Raw genomic sequence first — 20,909 nt, 5'->3', positions numbered from 1 at the left:
CACTGGAAAAAAGCATATGTCCAGGTGCGCAAGCACCTAATTCTTTGTGCTTCTTCCTCTTCGCCTTTCACGGTTTGGCTATTTCGTTTAATTTGATTTTATTGGCTGACCGAACTGAAACAAGTTGAAGATTTCGTTTACTCGTCAGGTTCGTCAGCTCGTTTGGGGCGATTGGGGCGATTGGGGCGATTGGGGTCGGAAGAGAATGTCATATCAAGTATTTGAGGTTATGCTAACTTGATATAGGTTATTGACAATCTCCTTCGATATTTGGAAGGGAATTCAATTTCGAACAAATGAAAACGGCGCAATGCACAAGAAAAAACTGAAACGTAGTATTTCTATGTATTGGAAATGTGATTATTAAATCAGAATGTCACTGGTAGCAAGCTTGCACATATCATCGCCTGCTTCAACTTCCTGAGTGATTAACCAATCATACGAATAGGTTATAAGAAAAAACCCGTGGTCGTACTTCAACATGTATACATGCATGTGTTCACACAAATGATTTTGCATCTACGCAAGTGCAGTGTCAAAACCGGCAACTGGCTATATTTAATTCGATAGAACAAAAGTCTTAAACGATTATAATTATTACAGAACTGTGACCAATTGCCCCATATGACGGAAACTAACTCATGGTCGGTGATTCGTCAACGATGTGTAATCAGCGATCATATCATTGATCTTTCCGATTATACGAAAATGCAATAGTCGTCAGTATGATACCTGTACGCTATGCTTAGTTAGCGACGTTGGCGCGCTTGTCTGAAGAACAAGCCAAAAAATAGGATTCACTTATCACATGCTGGTACATGGCTGTGTCAATTATTGGATGCAAAATTCAATATTTGGTAATTCTGAATCTGTATAACTGAAGACGCGTCATCCGATCTATTCCTAACCTAAGTTAGACCCATCATTGTTCATTTTGAATACATCTCTTTGGAATATATTTTGATGGTTCTTTACATTTTAGGACTAACCTACACGAACAACAATAATCGAAACTAGTCGTCCGCAAACGCAACGAGGATGATCCAGTTTATGTTGGTGAGAAATAGGTATTGCCTCGCACCCCTCGAGCGATGCCTTCTCAAGAAATGCAAGAACTTATGCGGAAATCGAATCTATCACGGCAATGTAGAAAAATCAAACGACAATCGTCTATCTGCCAAACGGCAACCTCTATCCAGCACGGTCTTGCGAAAACGTCTAATACGCGACATACGTTTTACAAAGGAACGGATGGAGGAAGTTATAGAAAGGGAAAACATTTGGACAATACCAAATTTTCTTTGCATAGGTCGTATACTGACATCGCCATACCTGGGGTACCTGATTGTATCCCAAGAGTACCAGGTGATGCTCTAACTTTGCTCGTTTCATTCTATGAGTGCTAAATAAATCCTTTCGAATACAACACTTCCAATATCAGTGGATGTCTTGACTTCTTAGGTTGCGCTCTGGCTGCTTGGAATAGCAGGAGTTACAGATTTGGCTGACGGGTGGATAGCTCGAAGTTGGGCATCTCAAGCATCGAAGTTGGGAAGTTTTTTGGATCCCATAGCAGACAAGTTACTGATAGGCACGCTCTTCCTGTCTCTTACCTGGACCGGACTTATTCCCGCACAACTGACCTGCTTAGTCGTTGCAAGAGATATCGTTTTGGTAATCGGTGCCTCTTTCATCAGATATCGATCACTGCCTATGCCTGTAAGTCAATATCGAATACTCAGCTTTTCTCACCTTAACTCGCATATTCCTGCTATTAGCCAAAATGATCTTGCTACTTACCTAATAGCAATGAAACGTATCACCAAGTAATATCAATGATCACAATTATCTGGATGTTTTCACGATATTTTGTATTACTTACAGAGAACTCTGGTGAAATATTTTGATCCAACATACGCCTCAGTGCAGCTTGCACCGACATTTACCAGCAAACTAAACACCGGAGTGCAATTATGCCTGGTCGGTAGTACCTTAGCCGCTCCAGTTTTTCATTTCGTTGATCACCCTCTCCTGCAAGGCCTTTGCTATTTGACAGCCGTCACAACCCTAGCCGGAGGCCTTAGTTACCTGGTATCAAAAGATACGTACAAGTTTCTTCGCAAAAGGAACATCAGCCCGCCATCATCACCTTCATGACACTACCAGTTCACACGAGCATTAACAAATCACAAAGACCAAATTTACAATCATTTTGCGTGTTCCGCATGTGAGAAGCTCATCTGTCAACCACAGTTTGGCTACCGACTCAATGGCTCATCGGCGGTCAATGTGTAAGTCATCGTCAACTGATTGATATTCAAATTGGACACTATAGTGATAGTATGTTGGTACAACAATTGATGCAAATTTTACACTCGCTAGCTTGTTACGTTTCCATTTGTCACAGTAAAGTGTATAACAATTACAGCGATGTTCACGAGTGGATAGTAACTAAATTGGTTGAGATCTAAGTCAATCTTCATCTGCTTTCCTATGAACGAAATCAATCAAGGCATAATTACATGTAATATCGATTATACTAATCACATTCGACTGCATAAATTTGGGACAGAATCGTACCAGCGGGGGACATGGAATTCATTTCTGTCCTGTAGTTTTCCGTTTGCTGTTATCACTAATGAAATAGTTAAGTTGGGCATCTTCTAATGGTCGGTTATGCATTCTAATAAAAGCTGTACTTATCCGGACTGAATCAGTATCTTTGTGCCGTGATAGTAGTAACATGCAATTGGTCTACGAACAATGGACTCGGTTTACCAGCAGGTGTCTAGAAGAATGGTAGTGGAATGTTATTTCAACTAACATTGAAATTGAGGTGATTGTTGGTAGTGGTAGTTCAATTAACATGGAAATCTAGGGCGGATATCATTCTAGAATATATGAATTTCATGTAAAAGACATGACTCGTCAAGTTTTTGTACTACCTATATTTTACAGTACAATGTACGAAAAGCACCCAGCACAGACAGTTACTTTGTAGCAGGGAGAGAAAATATTGAATGGTTTGTCCATTCAGATTCGTGTATGTTTATATGAGATTTATTATTATCCTACGTAAACTTAGCTACAACAGAGAATTATAATTACAGATGCAAATTTGCGAGCTGTTGAAATGGCAGGAACAGACAAGTGTCTCTGCAACCACATCAATATCCGGCGATGTAGTCATCTGTTTTGTACATTTCATACGCACATTCTTCCGTATGACTTGGATCAAACATCAATCCGATGTAGTCAATTTCCAAGTTAAACGGCCCCGTCACCTTGTCAGCTGCGGTGATTCCAAACCGAACCACACTGTCCAAGGGTAATGGACATTGGTTGTCTTGGATTCTTCCTTTGCTAGCCATAAAAAATTTTGAAAAAGGTATTTTCACGTACTGCCAATAAGGTCCACCCCTTGTGTAGAGTGGATAGTGATAAACGTCATTCCAAGTTATATCAAAGTATCCGGGTGTCGCGATATTCAGCATGTAGGATCGCCCGTCCCCTCTAACTCGCATGACCAGGTGATTGTAGGGATGCCAGTCATAGTAACCTTCTCGCTTAAAGGATTTGCGAGCAGGTAGAGTATTAATGTTGCAATATCCTGCCTTTTTGATGTTTCCTGTTTTTGGTACACGTTTGTCCAAGTATCCAGAAAACAGCGCTCTGCCAGACTTGGTCAATTGCAGACTTCGTGTGAATCGGAAAAGGGCAAAAAATCATTATTGAAATTTTCAAAGGATTTTCTCGTGTCAAGGAACACCGCCGGCATTCCAAGGTATCGTAATTGTACTGCACTGGTTATAGTATGGATATTTACGTGATCTGGGGTCAAATTCGTAAAACTACGATCCTAGGTGTCGCATGCAATATTTGGGGTCCTTGTTTCAAGAATCAAGGCCCCGAATGTAAATTTCTTATAATCACCTGCAATTTGAGTAACCTTCTCCATAGTCACTATCGGCGGTAACAACCCATTGATCAAGTGACTTTTTGTCACCATTGAACCTCCAAGCGAGGTCAATTTCGTCCTTTCGAAATATCAACAACGGATCACATTCTAAGCGTTCAATGACCTCTCGTTTCAAGAGTTGGAACTCGTCCCCAAGCAAACGAAAGCCGTTACGAATGTGCCAGAGCTTGTTTCGGTTATCAGATGAGCTTTTCGTTGTTACTTGCGGATAACCGGATTTGCGATCTTGTTCCCAAAATCGACGTACTTGTGTCCCAACGTGTTCATATCTGGTGACTGTTGCCACCATCCGCGAATTCCTGGAGTACATCACTACAGATGACACGTGCTGTGTAACCACGTGCGTGTAACATACTCCACTGTAATTTACTTGACGGCAATATTCCACGGTCTTACATATAGGACTGGAAACGAAGCTTCATTTCAAATGAGGTCGTGTGTCCCCGTTACGAGCTCTGCAGTCTGCCATTCCTTTCGCTCGCCTCCACATGATTCGCTGCAATCTAGAAGTCACTAGAAGTATCGCCCACCCACGGTCTTTTGTGCTCCCCTCTGCCTCCTTCGCAGCTACTACTAGGTAGTAATGCTGCGTGACGGCGAAAAACGTAAAAATATTTGGATCGGCTAGCGAGTGCTAAAATTTCGTGGTCGTTCCCAGACCAGATAGGTATAAGACCGTGGTAATATCCGTGATAATATGCGAAAGCGTAGTAATATCGTTCTGTACAATTCAGTGGTAATATTGGTATAACAATTACAGCGATGTTCACGAGTGGATAGTAACTAAATTTGTTGCTTTCCTATGAACGAAATCAATCACGGCATAATTAAATGTAATATCGATTATAATACACGTGTATGGCGGGTAGATGTCCCCGGGTCTAAAAAGCGTTCGTAAACTATAAGTGTGACGTCCTAACGGTCAACTCCGGTTAACAAAGATGTATCGCTCAAACATATCTCTACTTCAGTGACTCAAACTCTACACGTGTGAAGCGAGGAGGGATTCAATGCTACTTCATTTCCGGCAGGTCGAAGAATTCAAGACAGACTCTATAGCTGGAATTTCATGAGCCCCAAAAAGTAGTAGTAGCAGCAGCAGCGGCATTTCTCCATAGATGAATGTAATAAATTTTGCCAAGGAAGTCGACTAGTAAGAGTGGTAACGTTGATATAATAATAACAAACACCGTAAATTAGTTTGCTTTTCCATCTCGAAAGCGCGCTGCGATCGAATTGTGCTACCAACACCGTCGACAAAAATTCGAAAGTTCTACTAACCATTGGCTACTTCATCGCCCAGTTCCACAGTCGATTCTGTGAGTCGATTCAGGTGGTAATGTTTTGCAATTCAGTGTCGAAGGCACGGTCTTACATACAGGTCTGGACACTCGTCACAAAATCAAGTGGTGGGGGTGGACGCTTATGGAAGCACTGGAGTTGTTTGTAATCCCGTTACTACTCGTCTCTGCGATCTATCCGCCTACTCAAACCTAACCTCAAAATCCCCGTGTCGTACATACATTGTGCCATTGTAATAACATCATTGTAATCGCGCCGGAGTTTAGATCGCAGCGATCACAGTGGGCAATACATGAACTACACGTCTGGCATCAATAAGCGACCTACCCCCTCCAATGGAGTTTCCAGACCTGTATGTAAGACCGTGGTCGAAGGTGTCGAATAATGAGTCCTATCCTAAAGCATTGAGTGTCACCCTGCTGCTATTTATAATTGCAGCACGTTGCAGTGGCAGCAGCCGACAAACCGTCGTGTTTTGCTGCGAGGACCGCTGTATTTTTTTTCACCTTCCTCGCTGCAGCATATCCGCGGGCGTACATAGTGATCCATTTTACTAACCCAAATTTGACTCAGACGAATCGGCTGATTACTTATACGTAGAAATAAACAATATTAACAATATACATTATATTAATAGACTTGACAAAAGTCCCGCGGCGTTGGACGAAATCGGCGCGATCATGGTCGTCGGGGTATTTCCAGCCCTTAAACTGGGCATGCTGCTCATCAAACAGATCAGCAAACCACTGGCCCAAATGTTTGTCAATCAGGCAAAAAATCATCCGGTTTTCAGGACATACTTCATCATACCGCCTGCTCAGTGTATGTCATCCCTTGAGTTGTAATTAATTACTATCAAACGAAATGTGAGATTACTTTAGTTGTCGACAGTTTCACTCAACAGGCATACTTTTTTTCGTCATCAGGATCAGTGATAGGGTATCTATGGCTCATACATAAAATTATGATTAGTGGACCAAGTTTGATGATTTTCAAGAAAAAACACCCCCATATATATCTAAGATTGTATTCAGCAGTGTCTAACTGCCCGGGCTTACTTTCTCATCTATTTTTGTACATCAATTGCAGTTTACCACTGGGCGGAGGTCAAGGGAAAGATGTATCTTATGAATCTTGGCAAGCCAACCAAGGTAGCAAAGTTGAACGAAGCAATGGCTATTGAGCTGGGGGCCAATCTGATGGGGGAGGTAATCATTTTCAGCATTGCCGGTGGTTGTATCATGTTGGAGTATTCTCGGCAGGCAGCGAAAGAAGCAAAAAAAGAGGAAGTACGCTTGGCCCAGATCCAGCAATTTACCAATGATATTGAATCGTTGTACGGTACAACATTGCGACAAGAGGTCGAAATTCGTCGATTGGAGAGCGTTGTGAATCAGTTAGCGAGCCGTGCAAAAATTACATTACCCAGAGATATGGGACACGAAGTGAAAAGCTCTGACGGTACTGAACCCAAAGCAATTCAGGAAAAGCATTGCGCAACAGATGATGAGAGCAACAACAGAGCGGATAGTCTAAGCAAGCGAAATGTTGAACACGGTCAATCGTTAGTTGATCGTGCCATCGTTTACTTTGAAAATGATGTGAGAAGAGACAAGCTCAGTTAATTTCTAGTTTATTTCCTAATCTCTCAACAGATTCTGATTGAACTTTCCCCCCTGCATTCTCGTTCCCACTCTTGTACATAGTGTGTCATAAAAAACCTTGGGGAATTCACGTACACTTGTTTTTATAATATAAATATACGTATATCTATACATAGACATACCTGCCCGCAGAGGTACGCGTATATAATGTGTGCGTGCCTGTGTATATGTATATAGCAATATGCCTATGAATCTACCTGTTTCTATTCGTTGAAGAATAAAGTCGGATTAGTTTAATTAATGTTGATTCCATCCTTGAGCATCTTCTGCAATTTGTGAATTCGAGACTCCAAATTTCCAAAGTCTATTTCTGAAATGAAGATTAACAACTAATTAGCGAATGACGCGTAATTTGTGATACCAACAAAAGGTAATACAAACCTTTTGTCTTCAACCGACGACATCCTATGATTCCTTGGCGAGTTGACTCTACGGACTTGATTGAGTCGACGGAGGAACTGCCTATTGTCGAGAACTTTCAGTTAAAGACAGTTTACACATAAGGAACAGTGAGAAGAGACGACATTCTATGCTATTAACAGGTGGGTCGAAAGTGCCTAGCTTTTAGTTCAGGTGATACCTGGCGAGGAACTGGCCGATTTCGATCGACCATGACCCAATGCCGATCGACTCTTACGTCGTCTACCCATTAAACATCTGCTTTGAAATGGAAGCGTCGTAGGACTTGATCTTCGGGGCTTTCTATCGACAGATTCGCTCAAGCGGTGCAACTTTGCCACCAAAATGGAATTTTCAGTACGCAGTTTTTGTATTCGAGCACGAAACGATGCCCGCTCTTCAGCCACAGACCGTTCCAAGGATTTCACAGCTCCGAGTAACCGATGAATTCCTCGACCTGAAGAGTAGTCGGATACAGTGTGAGTTTGACACGGTTCAAGAGAGCCAGCGTTGTTGATCAATCGCTGTGACCGTTGAATTTTACTTGACATGCTTGTAAGAATATGAACAGACTGTAACTTTATTCTCGTTATAGACGTACAAGCAGAATAAACCACCCCAAGTACAGAAGGAGGCCTTACCGCCATTAGACAATCTGTGGTTTTCTTCCACAAGTTTCTTGTTGGCTGCTGTTAGCAGTTCAATTTTCTTACGAAGATCATCAATTCCACCCCCAGATGACCTGAGTTTCTCCAATTCTGCCTCTAGCTTTCTTATCGTTGACTGTAGAACAGCGGTGTCAGGTGGGCCGCAATACTCCAATGGCAATGGATAATGGATTCTTAACGGGCGAAGGATCGAGACAGGATGGCAGGATATAGAAAATCATGTCATGTTGAGGGAGGCTTGTTTCAGCAAGACGGAGCCTGTGTCAGAAATTGGCTAATCTGCCCTTGTGTCTATATGTCTCTGGCAGATTAGTTGTCTAACTTAGTCAATTGTGTTTGTGTAATTTCATTCAGGCAGCCGCCTACTGCCAATTAAGCCTTCTAGGCATGGCTTACCTGTCAAATTCCACGTTGTAGGTAATAATCAAATATCGCCTGTTGCTTATCTTAGGACCAGCCATTGAATAATCTGACCCAATATCGGTCCTACGGCATCGCAAGAGCTCTAGATCGTCAAAAGTTAGCAAGTCGAGGGACACGCAGTCGCTCGTCTGCAAACAACTTGACAATTGGTTGCTAGTCATGAGGGGAACCGGGATAAAAACAGTGTGAATCTGAATATGCTTTTCAAGAATTAATTGAATTATTACTTTTAACAAACCAGACTGCAGCATGGCTACGAATATGTCAAATTGTTTGTAATTTCCTGTTTTGTGGGTGAGATTTTCAATATCTGCTGAAACAAGATAATCATTCAAGGGTGAAGGTCCCAATCTGGTATTCAAAGGAAAATTAGTATCGAGATTCGGTGTACACAGTACTTGTATAATTAGTAGTCAACGATCGAGCCTATCTAAAGAGATTCGTGTAAAATAGGTAAGTAGATGTTGATCGAACAATGGAATACGTTTGAAAATATGAGTAATATTTGTAGAAAGTCGAGGCTAAATAAGACATCAGACAGACAGGCGACGTCGTACGAGGACTGCCAATTCTCGGCAGTGTGTTTGTCGGTGACGGTAACGTCCAAGCTGCGCCGCGATGTCGACGATTCCCCAGCTAGGCTGACGACCCTCATCTTGACGATGTATTCTCCTCCGCTCTTGCATATATGCGTGGTAACCATATTTTGTCCCGGATTATTCATGATCAATCTTGTTACTCTCAATAAGTATCAATAGTCGCGATGAAGAAAATATCTTTATTTTATAGCTCGCAGCATGAAATTTCGAGAGCTAGCGTGAAAAAAATATAATCACGAGCATGACGGAGTTATTAAATTTCAACGCTGACCGATTAAAAATTACACACGATCATGAGCAGTCAGGGGTGCATCCATATGGATGTCGGTATTTCGGTAAACATCGAGCACTGCCATCGTATCTGTGCCCTTTCGCCTGTTTCAATAATACCCTTACCATGGCTGCATAGTTATGCGTGGGACAATTGGGACGGCATGGGTATATGCAGTATAGGTATAGTGATCCATGCAGTCACAGGGTATAGAGATCAGTGACACTGTATGTATTGTATGTATGTATATGTATTGTATGTATGCATGCATGTATGTATGTATGTATGTATGTATGTATGTATGTATGCATGTACATACATATACAGCATACTACAGTGCGATGACAGTCGGTGCATGTCGTCCATGTATAATATAAATTCATCCACGGAGTAGTGAATTCATCATAGGTATGTTACCGCGACGCAACGTGAGCTATAAGTTGTCTGTGCCGGGGAGGCCCGAGTGCCGTACATCGGTTGGGTTTATAAGTAATTAGATTAGTTAGTTGAACCAAGAAGGTCGAACCGAGTTGAAGTTTGTGTCGGTAAGGGGTGTATGTATGCATGTATGCATGTACATACATACCTTGGCCACCTTGGCGTACTTACAATTTTTTTTGAGGTTATCTGCTCAACAAGATATCGCGGTGTCTATTTATGTCGCCCTCGTCACTCGAGGAAGCCCACGTACGTCGTTACGGGGGTGTAGACGGCAACGAAATAACTCTCAGCGAGTGGAGGACTCGGAGAGACAACAAAGTAATAGAGTTCACGCTACGCAACAACGGTCTGCATAGGATACAACTTAACCTGTTGTTCTTCTGCTTGACACTGTTTCTTGGCAAACTGAGCGACAGCTTGACCATAGTCAGCCTCTCTGTCGTAGCCCTGACTCTCCATTGCTGGCACATCACCACATCCATTGATTTTGGTCAGTAAACCAAATTCCATCCACACTCTCCCTAGTTTGGCAAGCCGCTTATTCTATAGACGTGGCTCTATTCGCACTACTGAGTGCACCTATACCGGCTGCTCCTGAAGTTTCGAAGATGCCAAATGTTCATTTATTTCGAAATTCTCAGAAGGAAACAGAGTTTCCAAGCATTTATTCTGACCACGCGGAAGTTGCGCGACAGAGTTAAAAATAGGTACAATCTCTGTTACGATGCTGCTAAGGTTTTCATGAATTATCGCCTACCGTCACTATGAGAAATCACAAATGCGGTACAAACTACAATATGCCGGTCTCTGTTATCCTCCTCAAGTGTAAGTTTCCAAATAATACCACTCGTAGGGAAATTTGGCACACCTTGCAAAATTCTTCAGAGACTCGAATTTTTCTCAAATAATTCAGGATAGGCTAATATTTGGCAAATTCAATGTACCGCGTGTAGATTCGATCCGTAGTAGGATTAGCCACAGCGTTATAAAATACCACCGACCGATTATTACAGTAATCTATAGATTATCTCTATTATAATAGAGAACCGTGTCAGGTTGCCATATTTGGGAAGCATAGTAATTGCTCGGAAATGAAGAATCGTCATTTTCATATTTTCAGATACACTGTTGGTAGTAGAGTCAGTGGGAGTACAAATAAATAGTAAAAAAATATTTTCCGGCTTCAACTCCAGTCAATATCTACCTTGGACCACTGTCAAGGACGTCTTTATCAACGAAGTTATATCCGGGGTGGGTTTATGTACTATGTGTACTATTCCGTGCCTTTCATCCTCTCGCCACTATTTTCCTTACTCTTTTATTCCATGTAATAACATATATTCCAATAGGATCGTTAGAAAAGTAGCCCTGCGCTAATAGTGTTTTGATTGGTGAAATTATTGTCTCTGCATTTGTTTATCTAACCAAAAATTTTAACGTTGCAGATAATTATCTGAAAAAGTAAAATCTCAGAGAGGTAAATGAAATTACCTGTACCTAGGTCATGGAAATACTAAAACAACTAAATTACACACTCCGTATGACATAACATAATCCTAGTCTCAGAGAGTATAAGTTTGATAAAATATTATATATTATTATATATTAATTTCTTGAGTATTTTTGCAATATTTGATATTAGTGATATATAAAGGCCTGCAATTGGACGAACAGTTTTTAGCACCAGCCTTATATATAGGTTTCACGTTAGCTTTTCTCAGCACTTTGGACCGAATGGATTTCTTTATACCCAAATTAAAAATATGGACTAACCGTTTCAATATATACGCAGAGATAAGATGAAGCTGAAACTAGCAACCAGAGTTAGCAGACAAAAGTGCGAAACGTTTTGGAAATAGAAAAATGCAGTTCAGTTACATCCTCGCAATTCTCTAAAAGCCTTGAGGGTACAAGGCACTTCACAAAATTTTGACTTTCTGATTTCACTATCTTATGCAAACAACATTAGAATGTTCGGCTGCTAATTCTGGCTGCTAGCTTCAGTCTCGCGAGATAAGCTTGACAGTCTTAGCATTAATTTCATCCACTCAAACATTTTCTAGTTTCATACCATCTATGACTTTTTCTAACTCGGTCTTATCAGTATGCTTGACGAATATTGCTTTTGGGTTTATAGTCGGTTGCTTTACTTCAGCACCAATAAATTGTTTAATTTTACTTCCCGGTATTCCTTCAACTTCACAAAACGACGTGTTCATTATGTTACCTATTTCTTTGCATTCAATTATTTTCTGATTGTCTTTACTAAGTATCTGGTCTATGTAAAATATCCTGTTTGTTCAATTACCAAGTTCAGCATTAATAATAGAGATACTTAGTGTCATTTACTACTTCTTACAATTAGTGCTTTCTCACATTTGATTTTAGCGTCTTTGATGTCTTCTTACTTGGGATTTGCTCATATCTTTTGTATTTAATTTTTAATTGATTATTGCTAGGCAGTATTAATATTGAATAATAATTAATTTGTACGAAATATCGTAATTAACTTGTTACTGTTCGAGCAAATTTCCCCTGAATCAATTTCTCAGTAATATTTGTTCTTTTTCGAGTTCTCAATCACTGACGCAACAAAATTCTTGGTCCCCAGCAACGGGTGCTGTACTTCTTGACTTTCATAGTTGAGGAAAGCGTCAACGGCGAAGAAAAATCCAGACTGGTTCCTCTGTTTCGAGAATTAAAACCATCGAAGGAATGCCTGGAATACGTATATGGAGTATTGGCAAGTCTGATAGGACCGGTCAAGTACAGGCCCAGCCCACCTTGAATGTCCCTGGCTCGTATTGGCTCTCCAACAAGCAAAACATATACAAGTTCACCTTTAAATACAACGAATCTACAAGGTAGTGAAAGAGTTATCAACGCTTTTATACAAATAGCATGTACAGGGTGATCCAGGACTATCAACCGGTAGGTTGCCAATATGTATTCCTTGTGACAATTGGCGACTTGAAGTTTTTTACTTTTCATTACCAATTTGTCGCTTATGAACTACAACCGTTTGAAATTGGCCAATCCGATAGTATCCAATGGCTCAGAATAGAGAAAGAACAGGACTGGCCGATCATCATTCGACTGTCGTCTGCTCGGCACTTGTCCTCAGCGATCGGACGCTATCAGATTGACTTATTTCAAACGGCTGTAGTACAAAAACAATAAATTTCTTACCAAAAGTAGAAATCGTTTTAGTCGCAGATTTTCACGAGGAACACATTGGTCACCTATGGGTCGATAATCTCGGGTGATCTGGTATGTATCGAAGTGATTCTTGAATTCGCAAAAATTATTCATTGTTTGTATCTTGAGTCTGCAAAGCTTGACAAATGTTGAATAACAGTTTCAAGTTTCAGCTCTGCATTGGACCCACTATGGGAACGATGTACTTTTCATTCAGAGAGGTGTAGTGTGCAACGTTGACGTAATAAAATATGGACGAAGAATTCACTTTTCCACCACTTTGAAATCCTCTTTTACAGTTTTTGCTTGCCAAATGAGTCGCCTGCCTCCGTTAGAAACGTCACTCACGGTTCACTGATTTGAAGAATATTTAATAGTTGGAAAACCGTAATTACTTTCAATGATCTGAACAGTGATTTGCTAGGTCGTCATCGCGAGCTTCAAAGATGTGCAGACTTATGTCTGAAGATGAATCACAAAGTTGTTCCACGCGGTATTTCAATCATTGTTGAACGTTTTTGATTTGAATTTTGACATATAATATCTATGTTTGTGAAACTGTCACTGTACATGTCCGTTCTAGTTATTCACGGTTGTATGCGAGGTCATAGACAATTTTACGGATGTTTTACACACTGTATTTATTACTTTTCGCCAATTTTGCAGCTGGCATCGTGCCAATTGAAAATGCCTGCATAGTCGTTTGTTTTTTGCCGATTTTCTCTCACTCTTGAGCGATAGAGAGTCGCTCGGCTCGGCTTAAGGTGAAAATTGGTCACGTTAGTTACATTGTTGCAAGCAATTGATAAACGACTGATAAACTCTGTGTAACCCAAAGTTTTTGTTCTCAAGACATACCGTACAAAAATGAAAATTCAATTCGCTTCACAATAGCTACTTCACAGCAGTGATTCTCTATGTAGCTGGTTCTTAAATCTGGTAGTTTTCAATATGAAATAGTTGATCGGCCGTCGAATCTGTAACAAGTTGCATATCATTGCAGGTATACCAAAGAATTTCCCTACAAAGACGAATTGATGAAAATCATCAGACGAATTATAAAAAGTCAACCCAGTCAAGGTGAACTGAGCACTGTGCACCTTTCGATAACTTACAGTATCCTTTTTACCGATCTTACTATTAAATGATGTGCCTAGCTGAATCTGTATGAGTAGAACTGAACCAATGTGTAGAAAAAGTTTAAAAAATGTCACATCTGTCAAAACTCTGACATGATTAGTGGTTATTTATCAATTAAAGACTTCTCCTTGACTGGTTTTGCAACGTTTGTAAGAACACACGTTTTGGACACGTCAGGACAAAATGTTTGCAATGCTGAAATTTTGCAATCGACAAGGCGCTGCAGCTTTTCCTCAAGCATTTATTCTGACTATTTCTATTGTGGACAATCTGGCAAATCAACCATCCGGACGGGTAACCCAGGGTGATCCGTATTTAAGGTGCCAAGATAGTAACTTTTTTCAATCATCGGCAATCTCATCCAGTCCTGCCGTAATAACCCTGTCTGACCAAACCATGCTTCCATGGGCCAAGGCTAATATCAATCGTACAAAACTTACAAGACTTCCAAGCTGTCGCAATGAGATTACGACGACAGAAATTGTAGCCGTTGACATAAGTCCTAGCCAGAGGACTTGCACAGGTAGCAACTTCGATAGCTTCACAAATCTTCATGAATCATTGGAGGGTACGCCGACCAAGTGTATAAGTAGAAGTGGGCCGCCGCGGCCAGATACGTGGACAAGGCTACAGAGCCAGGTTAAAAAGTATGATGACACACAATTAGTAACTGCTGACGACAGTATGAAATATTCGCAGGACACCTACAGTGCTCATCCACATACGGAGCGGGGCAAATTGTCAAATAGCCCTGTAATGGACAAGACAAACAAGCGCAAAGATGACGAAGAAACGGAGGGTTCGAGGACAGAATCAGAGAAAATATATCCACGTTCATCGAATATCACCGATCTAGTCATGGGAGGTTTGATGTTCACCATCAAGCAGGATGAGGACAATGTGAAAGTGGTGGAACAGAGGACGAAAATGGAATTGGATGAAGTTTTAGAGAACTCTGAAAAAATTGAAACAAAAGAGGGTTCAAGATGTTTGGTAAATTCTAGTCTTCTTGGATTGGAGAACCTTGTTACCAACATTGAAATACCCGACAGTCACCTGAAAATCCTACCAACTATTAATATCGCCCCCACAGTCAGCCGCGAGACTTTCTTGGCTTATGATCAACTCGCGAATCGTGGAGGCATGCTCGTTGAAGGAGTCCCGCCAGTTCGAACCGCTGGCAAAGATGAGAGGACAGATGTTATTCGTTGCAAGAGTCAAAGTTTGACGAAAAGTTATAATGAAATCGCTAACGGCGATAACAGTGACGCTGATAAGAATGGCAATAATAAAAATATCAACGGCAACGACAATAACAATAATTACAATATTAGTAACAGTATCAATAAAATCACAGGGAGCAATGTTCAAATAGATATGTTGAAATTGTTACAAGATATAACGCATGGTGCGAAAGTTATGGTCGAACGGATCAGCGATGCCGATGTAAGGAATGCAAAGAAACCTTTGACAAACTGTGGATCCGCAAATACAGGCAGGTCCGCTCGTAGTTTATCTCGAAGTACATATTGACGATGATTAAAAATGTAATTTGGCAACTGCCAACACGTAATATAATGAACAGAAGTATAATAGGGGGGCTTCGAACTGAGCAAATTATACAAAGACCATAGATATTCTTACCGTATGAAATTAACGATAGTACTTGACACAATAGAAGTGCGAAGTATGTTTAAGGATGCATTATGCGTAAACACATAGCTGTGCGTATGACAGCTTCAAAAATACATGAAACCTAACTCGTTACGGACGAACTAGATTATGTAAAATTGGAAACCTGCCAATTTCTACTGAAAGTCCCACTTACTGACAACATTGGATCAATTAAAGTCTTCTACCATTCTAACCAGACCATTACCATGTCGGTGATTGTATATTCTCCAGAAATTGCCTAAGCTAGGATTTTTCAATGTTCCAGAAATAATTCAAATAATTTGATATGCAGAATTGTTATATGTGGATAAACGATGAAATTTTGATTTCGTCAAAAGTATATGAATGTATCATGAAAGATGTACGTCGTGGGATTTCCATAGAATTCATGTATGAACAAAGTGTATTGCAATTCTCAAAAATCGGATATCAATAAGAAACTTTCTCCAAGGTGATTCGACTAGACAGTTTTATTCACACTTTTTATCGTTTCTAAACAGTACAGTTTCATGTTTCATTTCCCGTACAAACGTCTTGCAGGCAACGCACCCAGATTTCCGTTCCGACAAGTTCTAGTGAGTTCATGAAACAAGTGCATCTTATGCATCGTATGGTTGAATTTTATTCAATTATTTTTCTGCAGGTATGAATTTCATGGTACACCGATGGTCAAAAAGTATCCACAACTACGGAGCGCATGACCTTGTATTTTTCTAAATTATTAATATCTCCTTATTATTTGACAGTTCAGGGAAAACTATTACATTATGTAGCATCGGTTTGTCTTGATATAAAGTAACAGTTCATAAGAAACACTACGTTATACTGGTCTGAATATAAAAATTTTGATGTATGAATAGAATTCCGTGAAACGGATATGTCACATTAAAGCACGGGCCAAACGACGGAGGTACATCGGGTAACTTGGATTAGTACATTTCAATGAAAGGGGACAGCTAAAAGATTCAACATATTGTGTGATTTTTAGCAATGGCCTGTAATGAGTAAGTCCTCAAAATTATTTAATTTGAATTTTCTATAAATAAATTGTTTCCGATATCAAACATTTGCTTCTTTCACCAAAAAGATTAGGATACCAATGTTTGATCAGATAGTCCAAGGTATGTAAGTCATGTCACAATTGCACATTTTGTGATCCAGGGCTCAATACATTTTTGCTTCTATGCAGCGAACATCGCATCCGTGTACACCCAAAACATCTGAGAATTTGCGGGAAAATTCCCAGTTTATCTAGTACGATGGCGTAGTTCAAAATTTCTATTATCCTCAACTTGTTTAAGTGCAATTTTTAAATCGTGTATTTTATCCATCATATGCTGTAACTGTTGAGCACGGTCATTCCAGCTGCAATGAACTAGCTGATCTTGTTCATAATTTCTTCGTACTTGTACAGCCATTTGTGAGGGAATTTCAAAATTTAGATCCAGTGGTATTGATTCAAGGACAATGGATTTCATCTGAAAAAATTCGACAAGTGAGAAATTCGCCAGGTATGTACATTTATCTACAACAACGGCGGATGCATAATCTGATAAATAAGGTAGTGAGACGTACCACCAGCCTGGTTTTCAAACATAGATAGTTATCGAGTCCCTCGGCACATTTTTTTGAATAACGTTCTCTAGCATCGCACACTTTGAAAACTGCGTCTTCGCATCTTTCTTCCAAATCTCGTAGGCTGTCTACAACACATGTAAAAATTCTCATAAGGTCATGTAAGTGATTATAACGTCAGATCGAAGTACAAGCCGCATTTGCCAACCGTGCGGATACTTTTCAGCTCGCAATCTGAAGACAAATGATACGCTAATATCAATACACAATACAAGCATTTGTAAAACGTCAATTACCCATTGCTTCAAAAATATTGTGGACCGGTGTTATTTGTACAAGGAACAAATGGGTAATGCAGATCACGATAGGCTGGATTTTCACGGGGCGGCTAAATGCTACTGTGACGTCGAACGGCGGTTCCCCAAAACTCCAGAAGTTAGTCACTGGAATCCGTTGTGTGACGTCCTAACGGTCAATTCCGGACAACTTAAGAGTTAGACTCGAAATTGAGTCGCGAAAATGAACCGGGACGTATGTGTACAACAATACATACATGCATACAATCAGTAGTTGTGGGTTGCCAATATCGATTAATCACTGAAATGAAATGGGCAACGTTGATAAATTTGCGTAATGGGATTGATGATTTGAAAGGAATTCACTATAATGGTAATTTAGAAGTCAACTTACCTTTGTTGCTCGAACTTGGTAGGAACTGCACAACAGGTAGCTTCGTGGAGCGGCGAAGGACCAGGTAGTTGAGGTGCGTTTAATTGAATTTGAAGGGTTTTGATTTTTAATACACTTGAACGTTTATTAATTCACGTTTTAGTTAAAACAACAAAATGCACAAGATAATGCTCTCGGGCGGAGCGACAGGGTAACAGTTACAAACTTGCGAAAAATAATGCTCTCCGAGTCCAATCTGCACCCGTTTATATAGGGCAAGATCTCTTATGCTCCTGTACAATTTTCGTGTGACAGATTTATTACATTGAGTCACCAGCGAAGATTTTGGGGGGTAGCTGTACCGTGATTGGTTCCGATCAAGGTGACCTAATTAGCGTCGTTTTTACCTTATACCTGTAGTTTGCCTTGCGTAGCCCAGCTAGCATCTAGCTGGCTACCAAAGCTCTCTTGGTTCGGTTTCATAATATTTCATAATTTGAATTTTGGATGTTTTCACTGGTGGCTTCATGTAAGGACTCAGAATTATTCTACAGTTAAAAAAAAAAAAACGGGTTGTCTATAAAGTCGGTTTACAGACGATAATTTTACGTGATGACATCATAAGAAAACATTGATGAAAAATTTCATACTTTTATGAATTGAATTGAATTATTATCACTGAATTATCATTATTTTTTATATTTGTATTCGGGTCATAATTTTGCCAACTTCAGGTGTCTTAATATTTTTTGACTTAATTGCTAACTTCACTCTATATCAATATCTTCTGATATAGGTATAGAGATTGTTATGAAATGTGCGAGGTTAAACATTAATTTTTAATCTTACATTAACAGCTACGCACGTTAATTTTTATTATTACACTAACAGCTACGCACGATAATTTTTTTTCGTGCCTCGCTCTCGCTTGCACGCTCAGCTCAGGCGGAACCAGGGGGGTGACACTGGCACCTTTTCCTATACGATAAATGAAAACGCGTTTTGTCTCGGAATCTGAAGTTCTTGAAAGCGCCACCAGCAACGCTGGCTGTTCTGTGAGCGTCTTCGATATAAATAAGCATGTAAAGCGAGGCCGTCAGGTCCGTCAGGTCAACACAACCTCGGGGGTACAGAACAGCTAGCGCCACAGTGCGGCAAGCGCGTTTCGCGTGCCACTTTTATCTACCAGTGTCACCCCCCTGGGCGGAACGAGCCAAACGCTTCGCTCGGCTCAGGCGGAACGTTCCGTTGGAACCAGGGGCCAGCAACTCTATAGGGAAGGACCCAGGGTAAGCCAATAGACTTATAAGATAGACCAAGCGCTTCTATAAGAGACACTGACGCTTACATATAAAGGATAGAGATATCCGGGAGTACTGCTCTCTCTTTTCAATCGGCGTCATGGTGGGAGACAACGGAGCAGTGGAAGTGGAACAGCTTTGCGCCTGTCATATGCGTATTTCTCCTCGTTCTCCTCTATTCAGTCCTCGCCACTAATATCGCCAGACAGAGCGAGAAATACTCCCGACATATCTCTGTCCTTTATATCCTTGGTTCAAGCGACTCATAAGAGCGCTCAGTCTATCTTATAAGTCTATGGGTGAGACAAGCGTCGGGTACTCTAGTCTGGCAGCTCTCCAAGCGGAGCGCTGCTGCGCTACAATAGCGCTTGGGACCAGTTAGTTCTGAGCGCCTGCGCTGTGCCCGCGTGGCGCTGTAAGCGCGCGGCGTGCGGCTGGTTGGGTGGGGGAAAAGCAAGAACGAGTAGTGAGCAACCAAGTTCGGAGCGAGGAGCCCGGCAGACGGGTGCGTCGTCACGACAGAATCGGTTCGCTTTCCGCCGCATATGTCACAGTAGGAAAACCGCGAAAGGTGACCGTGGCACCGGAAACGTCAGAATAAGCTCGGTCATCCCACGACAGTGACACTCTGAAGGCGTATCGATGCAAAATCGCCCTGAAGAGTTTCAAAACACCCGAAAGACAAATCCAGACACCGTGGTAAAGAAATGTCCTTTAAAGCACCTACTCGGAACGCAAGGCTCAGAGGATATGTACAGTAATGTTCATCGATGCATGCACTGTGGCTAACTTTATTTTTTCAACTTTTGTTTCTTTTCTACTCGTATTTTATGTGCCTATGGCCGGTGAAACAGTGTACAGGAGAAATGGAAGAAACCATGACGACAGCCTCTCGGCACTGTCATCCATATAACCTCTAAGATCGCGAGGGCACAAATAATCTCTTTTACAAAGTGCATAAGCCGTCAATTTAAGACTCGACGAATATACAAATATGATGAAATCAAATATTTGTTAGCAAAGTTTTCTTTATTTAGAGGATGTGGGAAGGAACTTTTTTTGTTTCAGGTGAACACTACGTTTATTTCTATCAATGGTTAAATATATTATTACACTTTCGTTATGATCTCTGTTACTCGTTGTACTTTGTCTCTACTCTTTTTCTTGTTTCGCGGCAAGCCGCCGTTCTCGTTGCTGGTCTTCACACACTCTCCGCTTTTTTTCTCTCTTCCAACTAACGCTCTTTTTCAGTGCTGCCAACTCACTATCCTTCAGTCATGCCAACTCACTATCCTTCAATCATGCCAACTCACTATCCTTCAGTCATGCCAACTCACTATCCTTCAGTCATGCCAACTCACTATGTTTATCTCTAACATATTTATACTTAAATTGACGGCTTATGCACTTTGTGAAAGAGAATATTCGTGCCCTCGCGATCTTAGAGGTTATATGGATGACAGCGCCGAGAGGCTGTCGTCGTGGTTTCTCCCACTTCTCCTGTCGACTGTTTCACCGGCCATGGACACATAAAATACGTGCAGAAAAGAAACAAAAGTTGAAAAAATAAAGTTAGCCACAGTGCATGCATCGATGAACTTTACTG

The 20,909-nt window shown here is 40.8% G+C and overlaps 6 protein-coding genes across 8 annotated transcripts; 3 read left to right on the top strand and 3 right to left on the bottom strand.

The window, feature by feature from the left end:
- The first annotated feature begins 521 nt into the window (after window positions 1-521).
- LOC124414042 (probable cardiolipin synthase (CMP-forming)) lies at window positions 522-2,425 on the top strand. Of its 2 annotated transcripts, XM_046894918.1 has the most exons (4): window positions 522-857; window positions 983-1,365; window positions 1,462-1,719; window positions 1,885-2,425. In XM_046894918.1, exons 2-4 carry the CDS (start codon window positions 1,039-1,041, stop codon window positions 2,155-2,157), a joined length of 858 nt encoding a protein of 285 aa, XP_046750874.1. In that variant the 5' UTR covers window positions 522-857; window positions 983-1,038; the 3' UTR covers window positions 2,158-2,425. The 2 variants fall into 2 exon arrangements, with proteins under 2 accessions (XP_046750874.1, XP_046750875.1); XM_046894919.1 differs by lacking the exon at window positions 522-857 and having other exon boundaries at window positions 942-1,365.
- A 666-nt stretch (window positions 2,426-3,091) lies between these two features.
- Window positions 3,092-4,374, bottom strand: LOC124414041 (complex I intermediate-associated protein 30, mitochondrial). The gene is made up of 2 exons (XM_046894917.1): window positions 3,934-4,374; window positions 3,092-3,696 (listed from the first exon to the last, which is right to left on the bottom strand). Exons 1-2 carry the CDS (start codon window positions 4,287-4,289, stop codon window positions 3,168-3,170), a joined length of 885 nt encoding a protein of 294 aa, XP_046750873.1. The 5' UTR covers window positions 4,290-4,374; the 3' UTR covers window positions 3,092-3,167.
- Window positions 4,375-5,814: 1,440 nt separating this feature from the next.
- Window positions 5,815-7,011, top strand: LOC124414048 (putative OPA3-like protein CG13603). The gene is made up of 2 exons (XM_046894925.1): window positions 5,815-6,103; window positions 6,371-7,011. The coding sequence occupies exons 1-2, from the start codon at window positions 5,962-5,964 to the stop codon at window positions 6,904-6,906; spliced, it is 678 nt and encodes a 225-aa protein (XP_046750881.1). The 5' UTR covers window positions 5,815-5,961; the 3' UTR covers window positions 6,907-7,011.
- Window positions 7,012-7,123: 112 nt separating this feature from the next.
- LOC124414040 (centrosomal protein CCDC61-like) lies at window positions 7,124-9,292 on the bottom strand. The gene is made up of 7 exons (XM_046894916.1): window positions 8,975-9,292; window positions 8,663-8,786; window positions 8,409-8,563; window positions 7,986-8,185; window positions 7,526-7,801; window positions 7,327-7,407; window positions 7,124-7,255 (listed from the first exon to the last, which is right to left on the bottom strand). The coding sequence occupies exons 1-7, from the start codon at window positions 9,157-9,159 to the stop codon at window positions 7,179-7,181; spliced, it is 1,098 nt and encodes a 365-aa protein (XP_046750872.1). The 5' UTR covers window positions 9,160-9,292; the 3' UTR covers window positions 7,124-7,178.
- A 1,574-nt stretch (window positions 9,293-10,866) lies between these two features.
- Window positions 10,867-15,944, top strand: LOC124414032. 2 transcript variants are annotated; one of them, XM_046894904.1, is made up of 5 exons: window positions 10,867-10,997; window positions 12,358-12,610; window positions 13,948-14,060; window positions 14,239-15,139; window positions 15,182-15,944. In XM_046894904.1, the coding sequence occupies exons 2-5, from the start codon at window positions 12,462-12,464 to the stop codon at window positions 15,615-15,617; spliced, it is 1,599 nt and encodes a 532-aa protein (XP_046750860.1). In that variant the 5' UTR covers window positions 10,867-10,997; window positions 12,358-12,461; the 3' UTR covers window positions 15,618-15,944. The 2 variants fall into 2 exon arrangements, with proteins under 2 accessions (XP_046750860.1, XP_046750859.1); XM_046894903.1 differs by having other exon boundaries at window positions 14,239-15,943.
- Window positions 15,945-16,336: 392 nt separating this feature from the next.
- LOC124413815 lies at window positions 16,337-17,501 on the bottom strand. The gene is made up of 2 exons (XM_046894598.1): window positions 17,334-17,501; window positions 16,337-17,236 (listed from the first exon to the last, which is right to left on the bottom strand). Exons 1-2 carry the CDS (start codon window positions 17,484-17,486, stop codon window positions 17,006-17,008), a joined length of 384 nt encoding a protein of 127 aa, XP_046750554.1. The 5' UTR covers window positions 17,487-17,501; the 3' UTR covers window positions 16,337-17,005.
- Between the last annotated feature and the right edge of the window lie 3,408 nt (window positions 17,502-20,909).

This window comes from Diprion similis, chromosome 13 (genome assembly GCF_021155765.1).
Source record: "Diprion similis isolate iyDipSimi1 chromosome 13, iyDipSimi1.1, whole genome shotgun sequence".
NCBI lineage: Eukaryota > Metazoa > Arthropoda > Insecta > Hymenoptera > Diprionidae > Diprion > Diprion similis.
This window is presented reverse-complemented; position numbering and strand designations above follow the sequence as displayed.

Excerpts from the sequence above, each read along its gene's own strand:
- LOC124414042 (XM_046894918.1), top strand. The coding sequence starts at position 1,039 with ATGATCCAGTTTATGTTGGTGAGAAATAGGTATTGCCTCGCACCCCTC. Across the intron at positions 1,366-1,461 it reads TTGTATCCCAAGAGTACCAG|GTTGCGCTCTGGCTGCTTGG; the intron begins GTGATGCTCTAA and ends TTGACTTCTTAG. Across the intron at positions 1,720-1,884 it reads ATCGATCACTGCCTATGCCT|AGAACTCTGGTGAAATATTT; the intron begins GTAAGTCAATAT and ends TATTACTTACAG.
- LOC124414041 (XM_046894917.1), bottom strand. The coding sequence starts at position 4,289 with ATGTACTCCAGGAATTCGCGGATGGTGGCAACAGTCACCAGATATGAA. Across the intron at positions 3,697-3,933 it reads GAAGGTTACTCAAATTGCAG|TCTGCAATTGACCAAGTCTG; the intron begins GTGATTATAAGA and ends ATTCACACGAAG.
- LOC124413815 (XM_046894598.1), bottom strand. The coding sequence starts at position 17,486 with ATGAGAATTTTTACATGTGTTGTAGACAGCCTACGAGATTTGGAAGAA. Across the intron at positions 17,237-17,333 it reads GTTTGAAAACCAGGCTGGTG|ATGAAATCCATTGTCCTTGA; the intron begins GTACGTCTCACT and ends GAATTTTTTCAG.
- LOC124414040 (XM_046894916.1), bottom strand. The coding sequence starts at position 9,159 with ATGAATAATCCGGGACAAAATATGGTTACCACGCATATATGCAAGAGC. Across the intron at positions 8,186-8,408 it reads TACAACGTGGAATTTGACAG|AATCCATTATCCATTGCCAT; the intron begins GTAAGCCATGCC and ends TCGCCCGTTAAG. Across the intron at positions 7,802-7,985 it reads CCACAGATTGTCTAATGGCG|GTCGAGGAATTCATCGGTTA; the intron begins GTAAGGCCTCCT and ends ACTACTCTTCAG.
- LOC124414048 (XM_046894925.1), top strand. The coding sequence starts at position 5,962 with ATGGTCGTCGGGGTATTTCCAGCCCTTAAACTGGGCATGCTGCTCATC. Across the intron at positions 6,104-6,370 it reads CATCATACCGCCTGCTCAGT|TTTACCACTGGGCGGAGGTC; the intron begins GTATGTCATCCC and ends CATCAATTGCAG.
- LOC124414032 (XM_046894903.1), top strand. The coding sequence starts at position 12,462 with ATGCCTGGAATACGTATATGGAGTATTGGCAAGTCTGATAGGACCGGT. Across the intron at positions 12,611-13,947 it reads AAATACAACGAATCTACAAG|GTATACCAAAGAATTTCCCT; the intron begins GTAGTGAAAGAG and ends ATATCATTGCAG. Across the intron at positions 14,061-14,238 it reads GCACCTTTCGATAACTTACA|AACACACGTTTTGGACACGT; the intron begins GTATCCTTTTTA and ends AACGTTTGTAAG.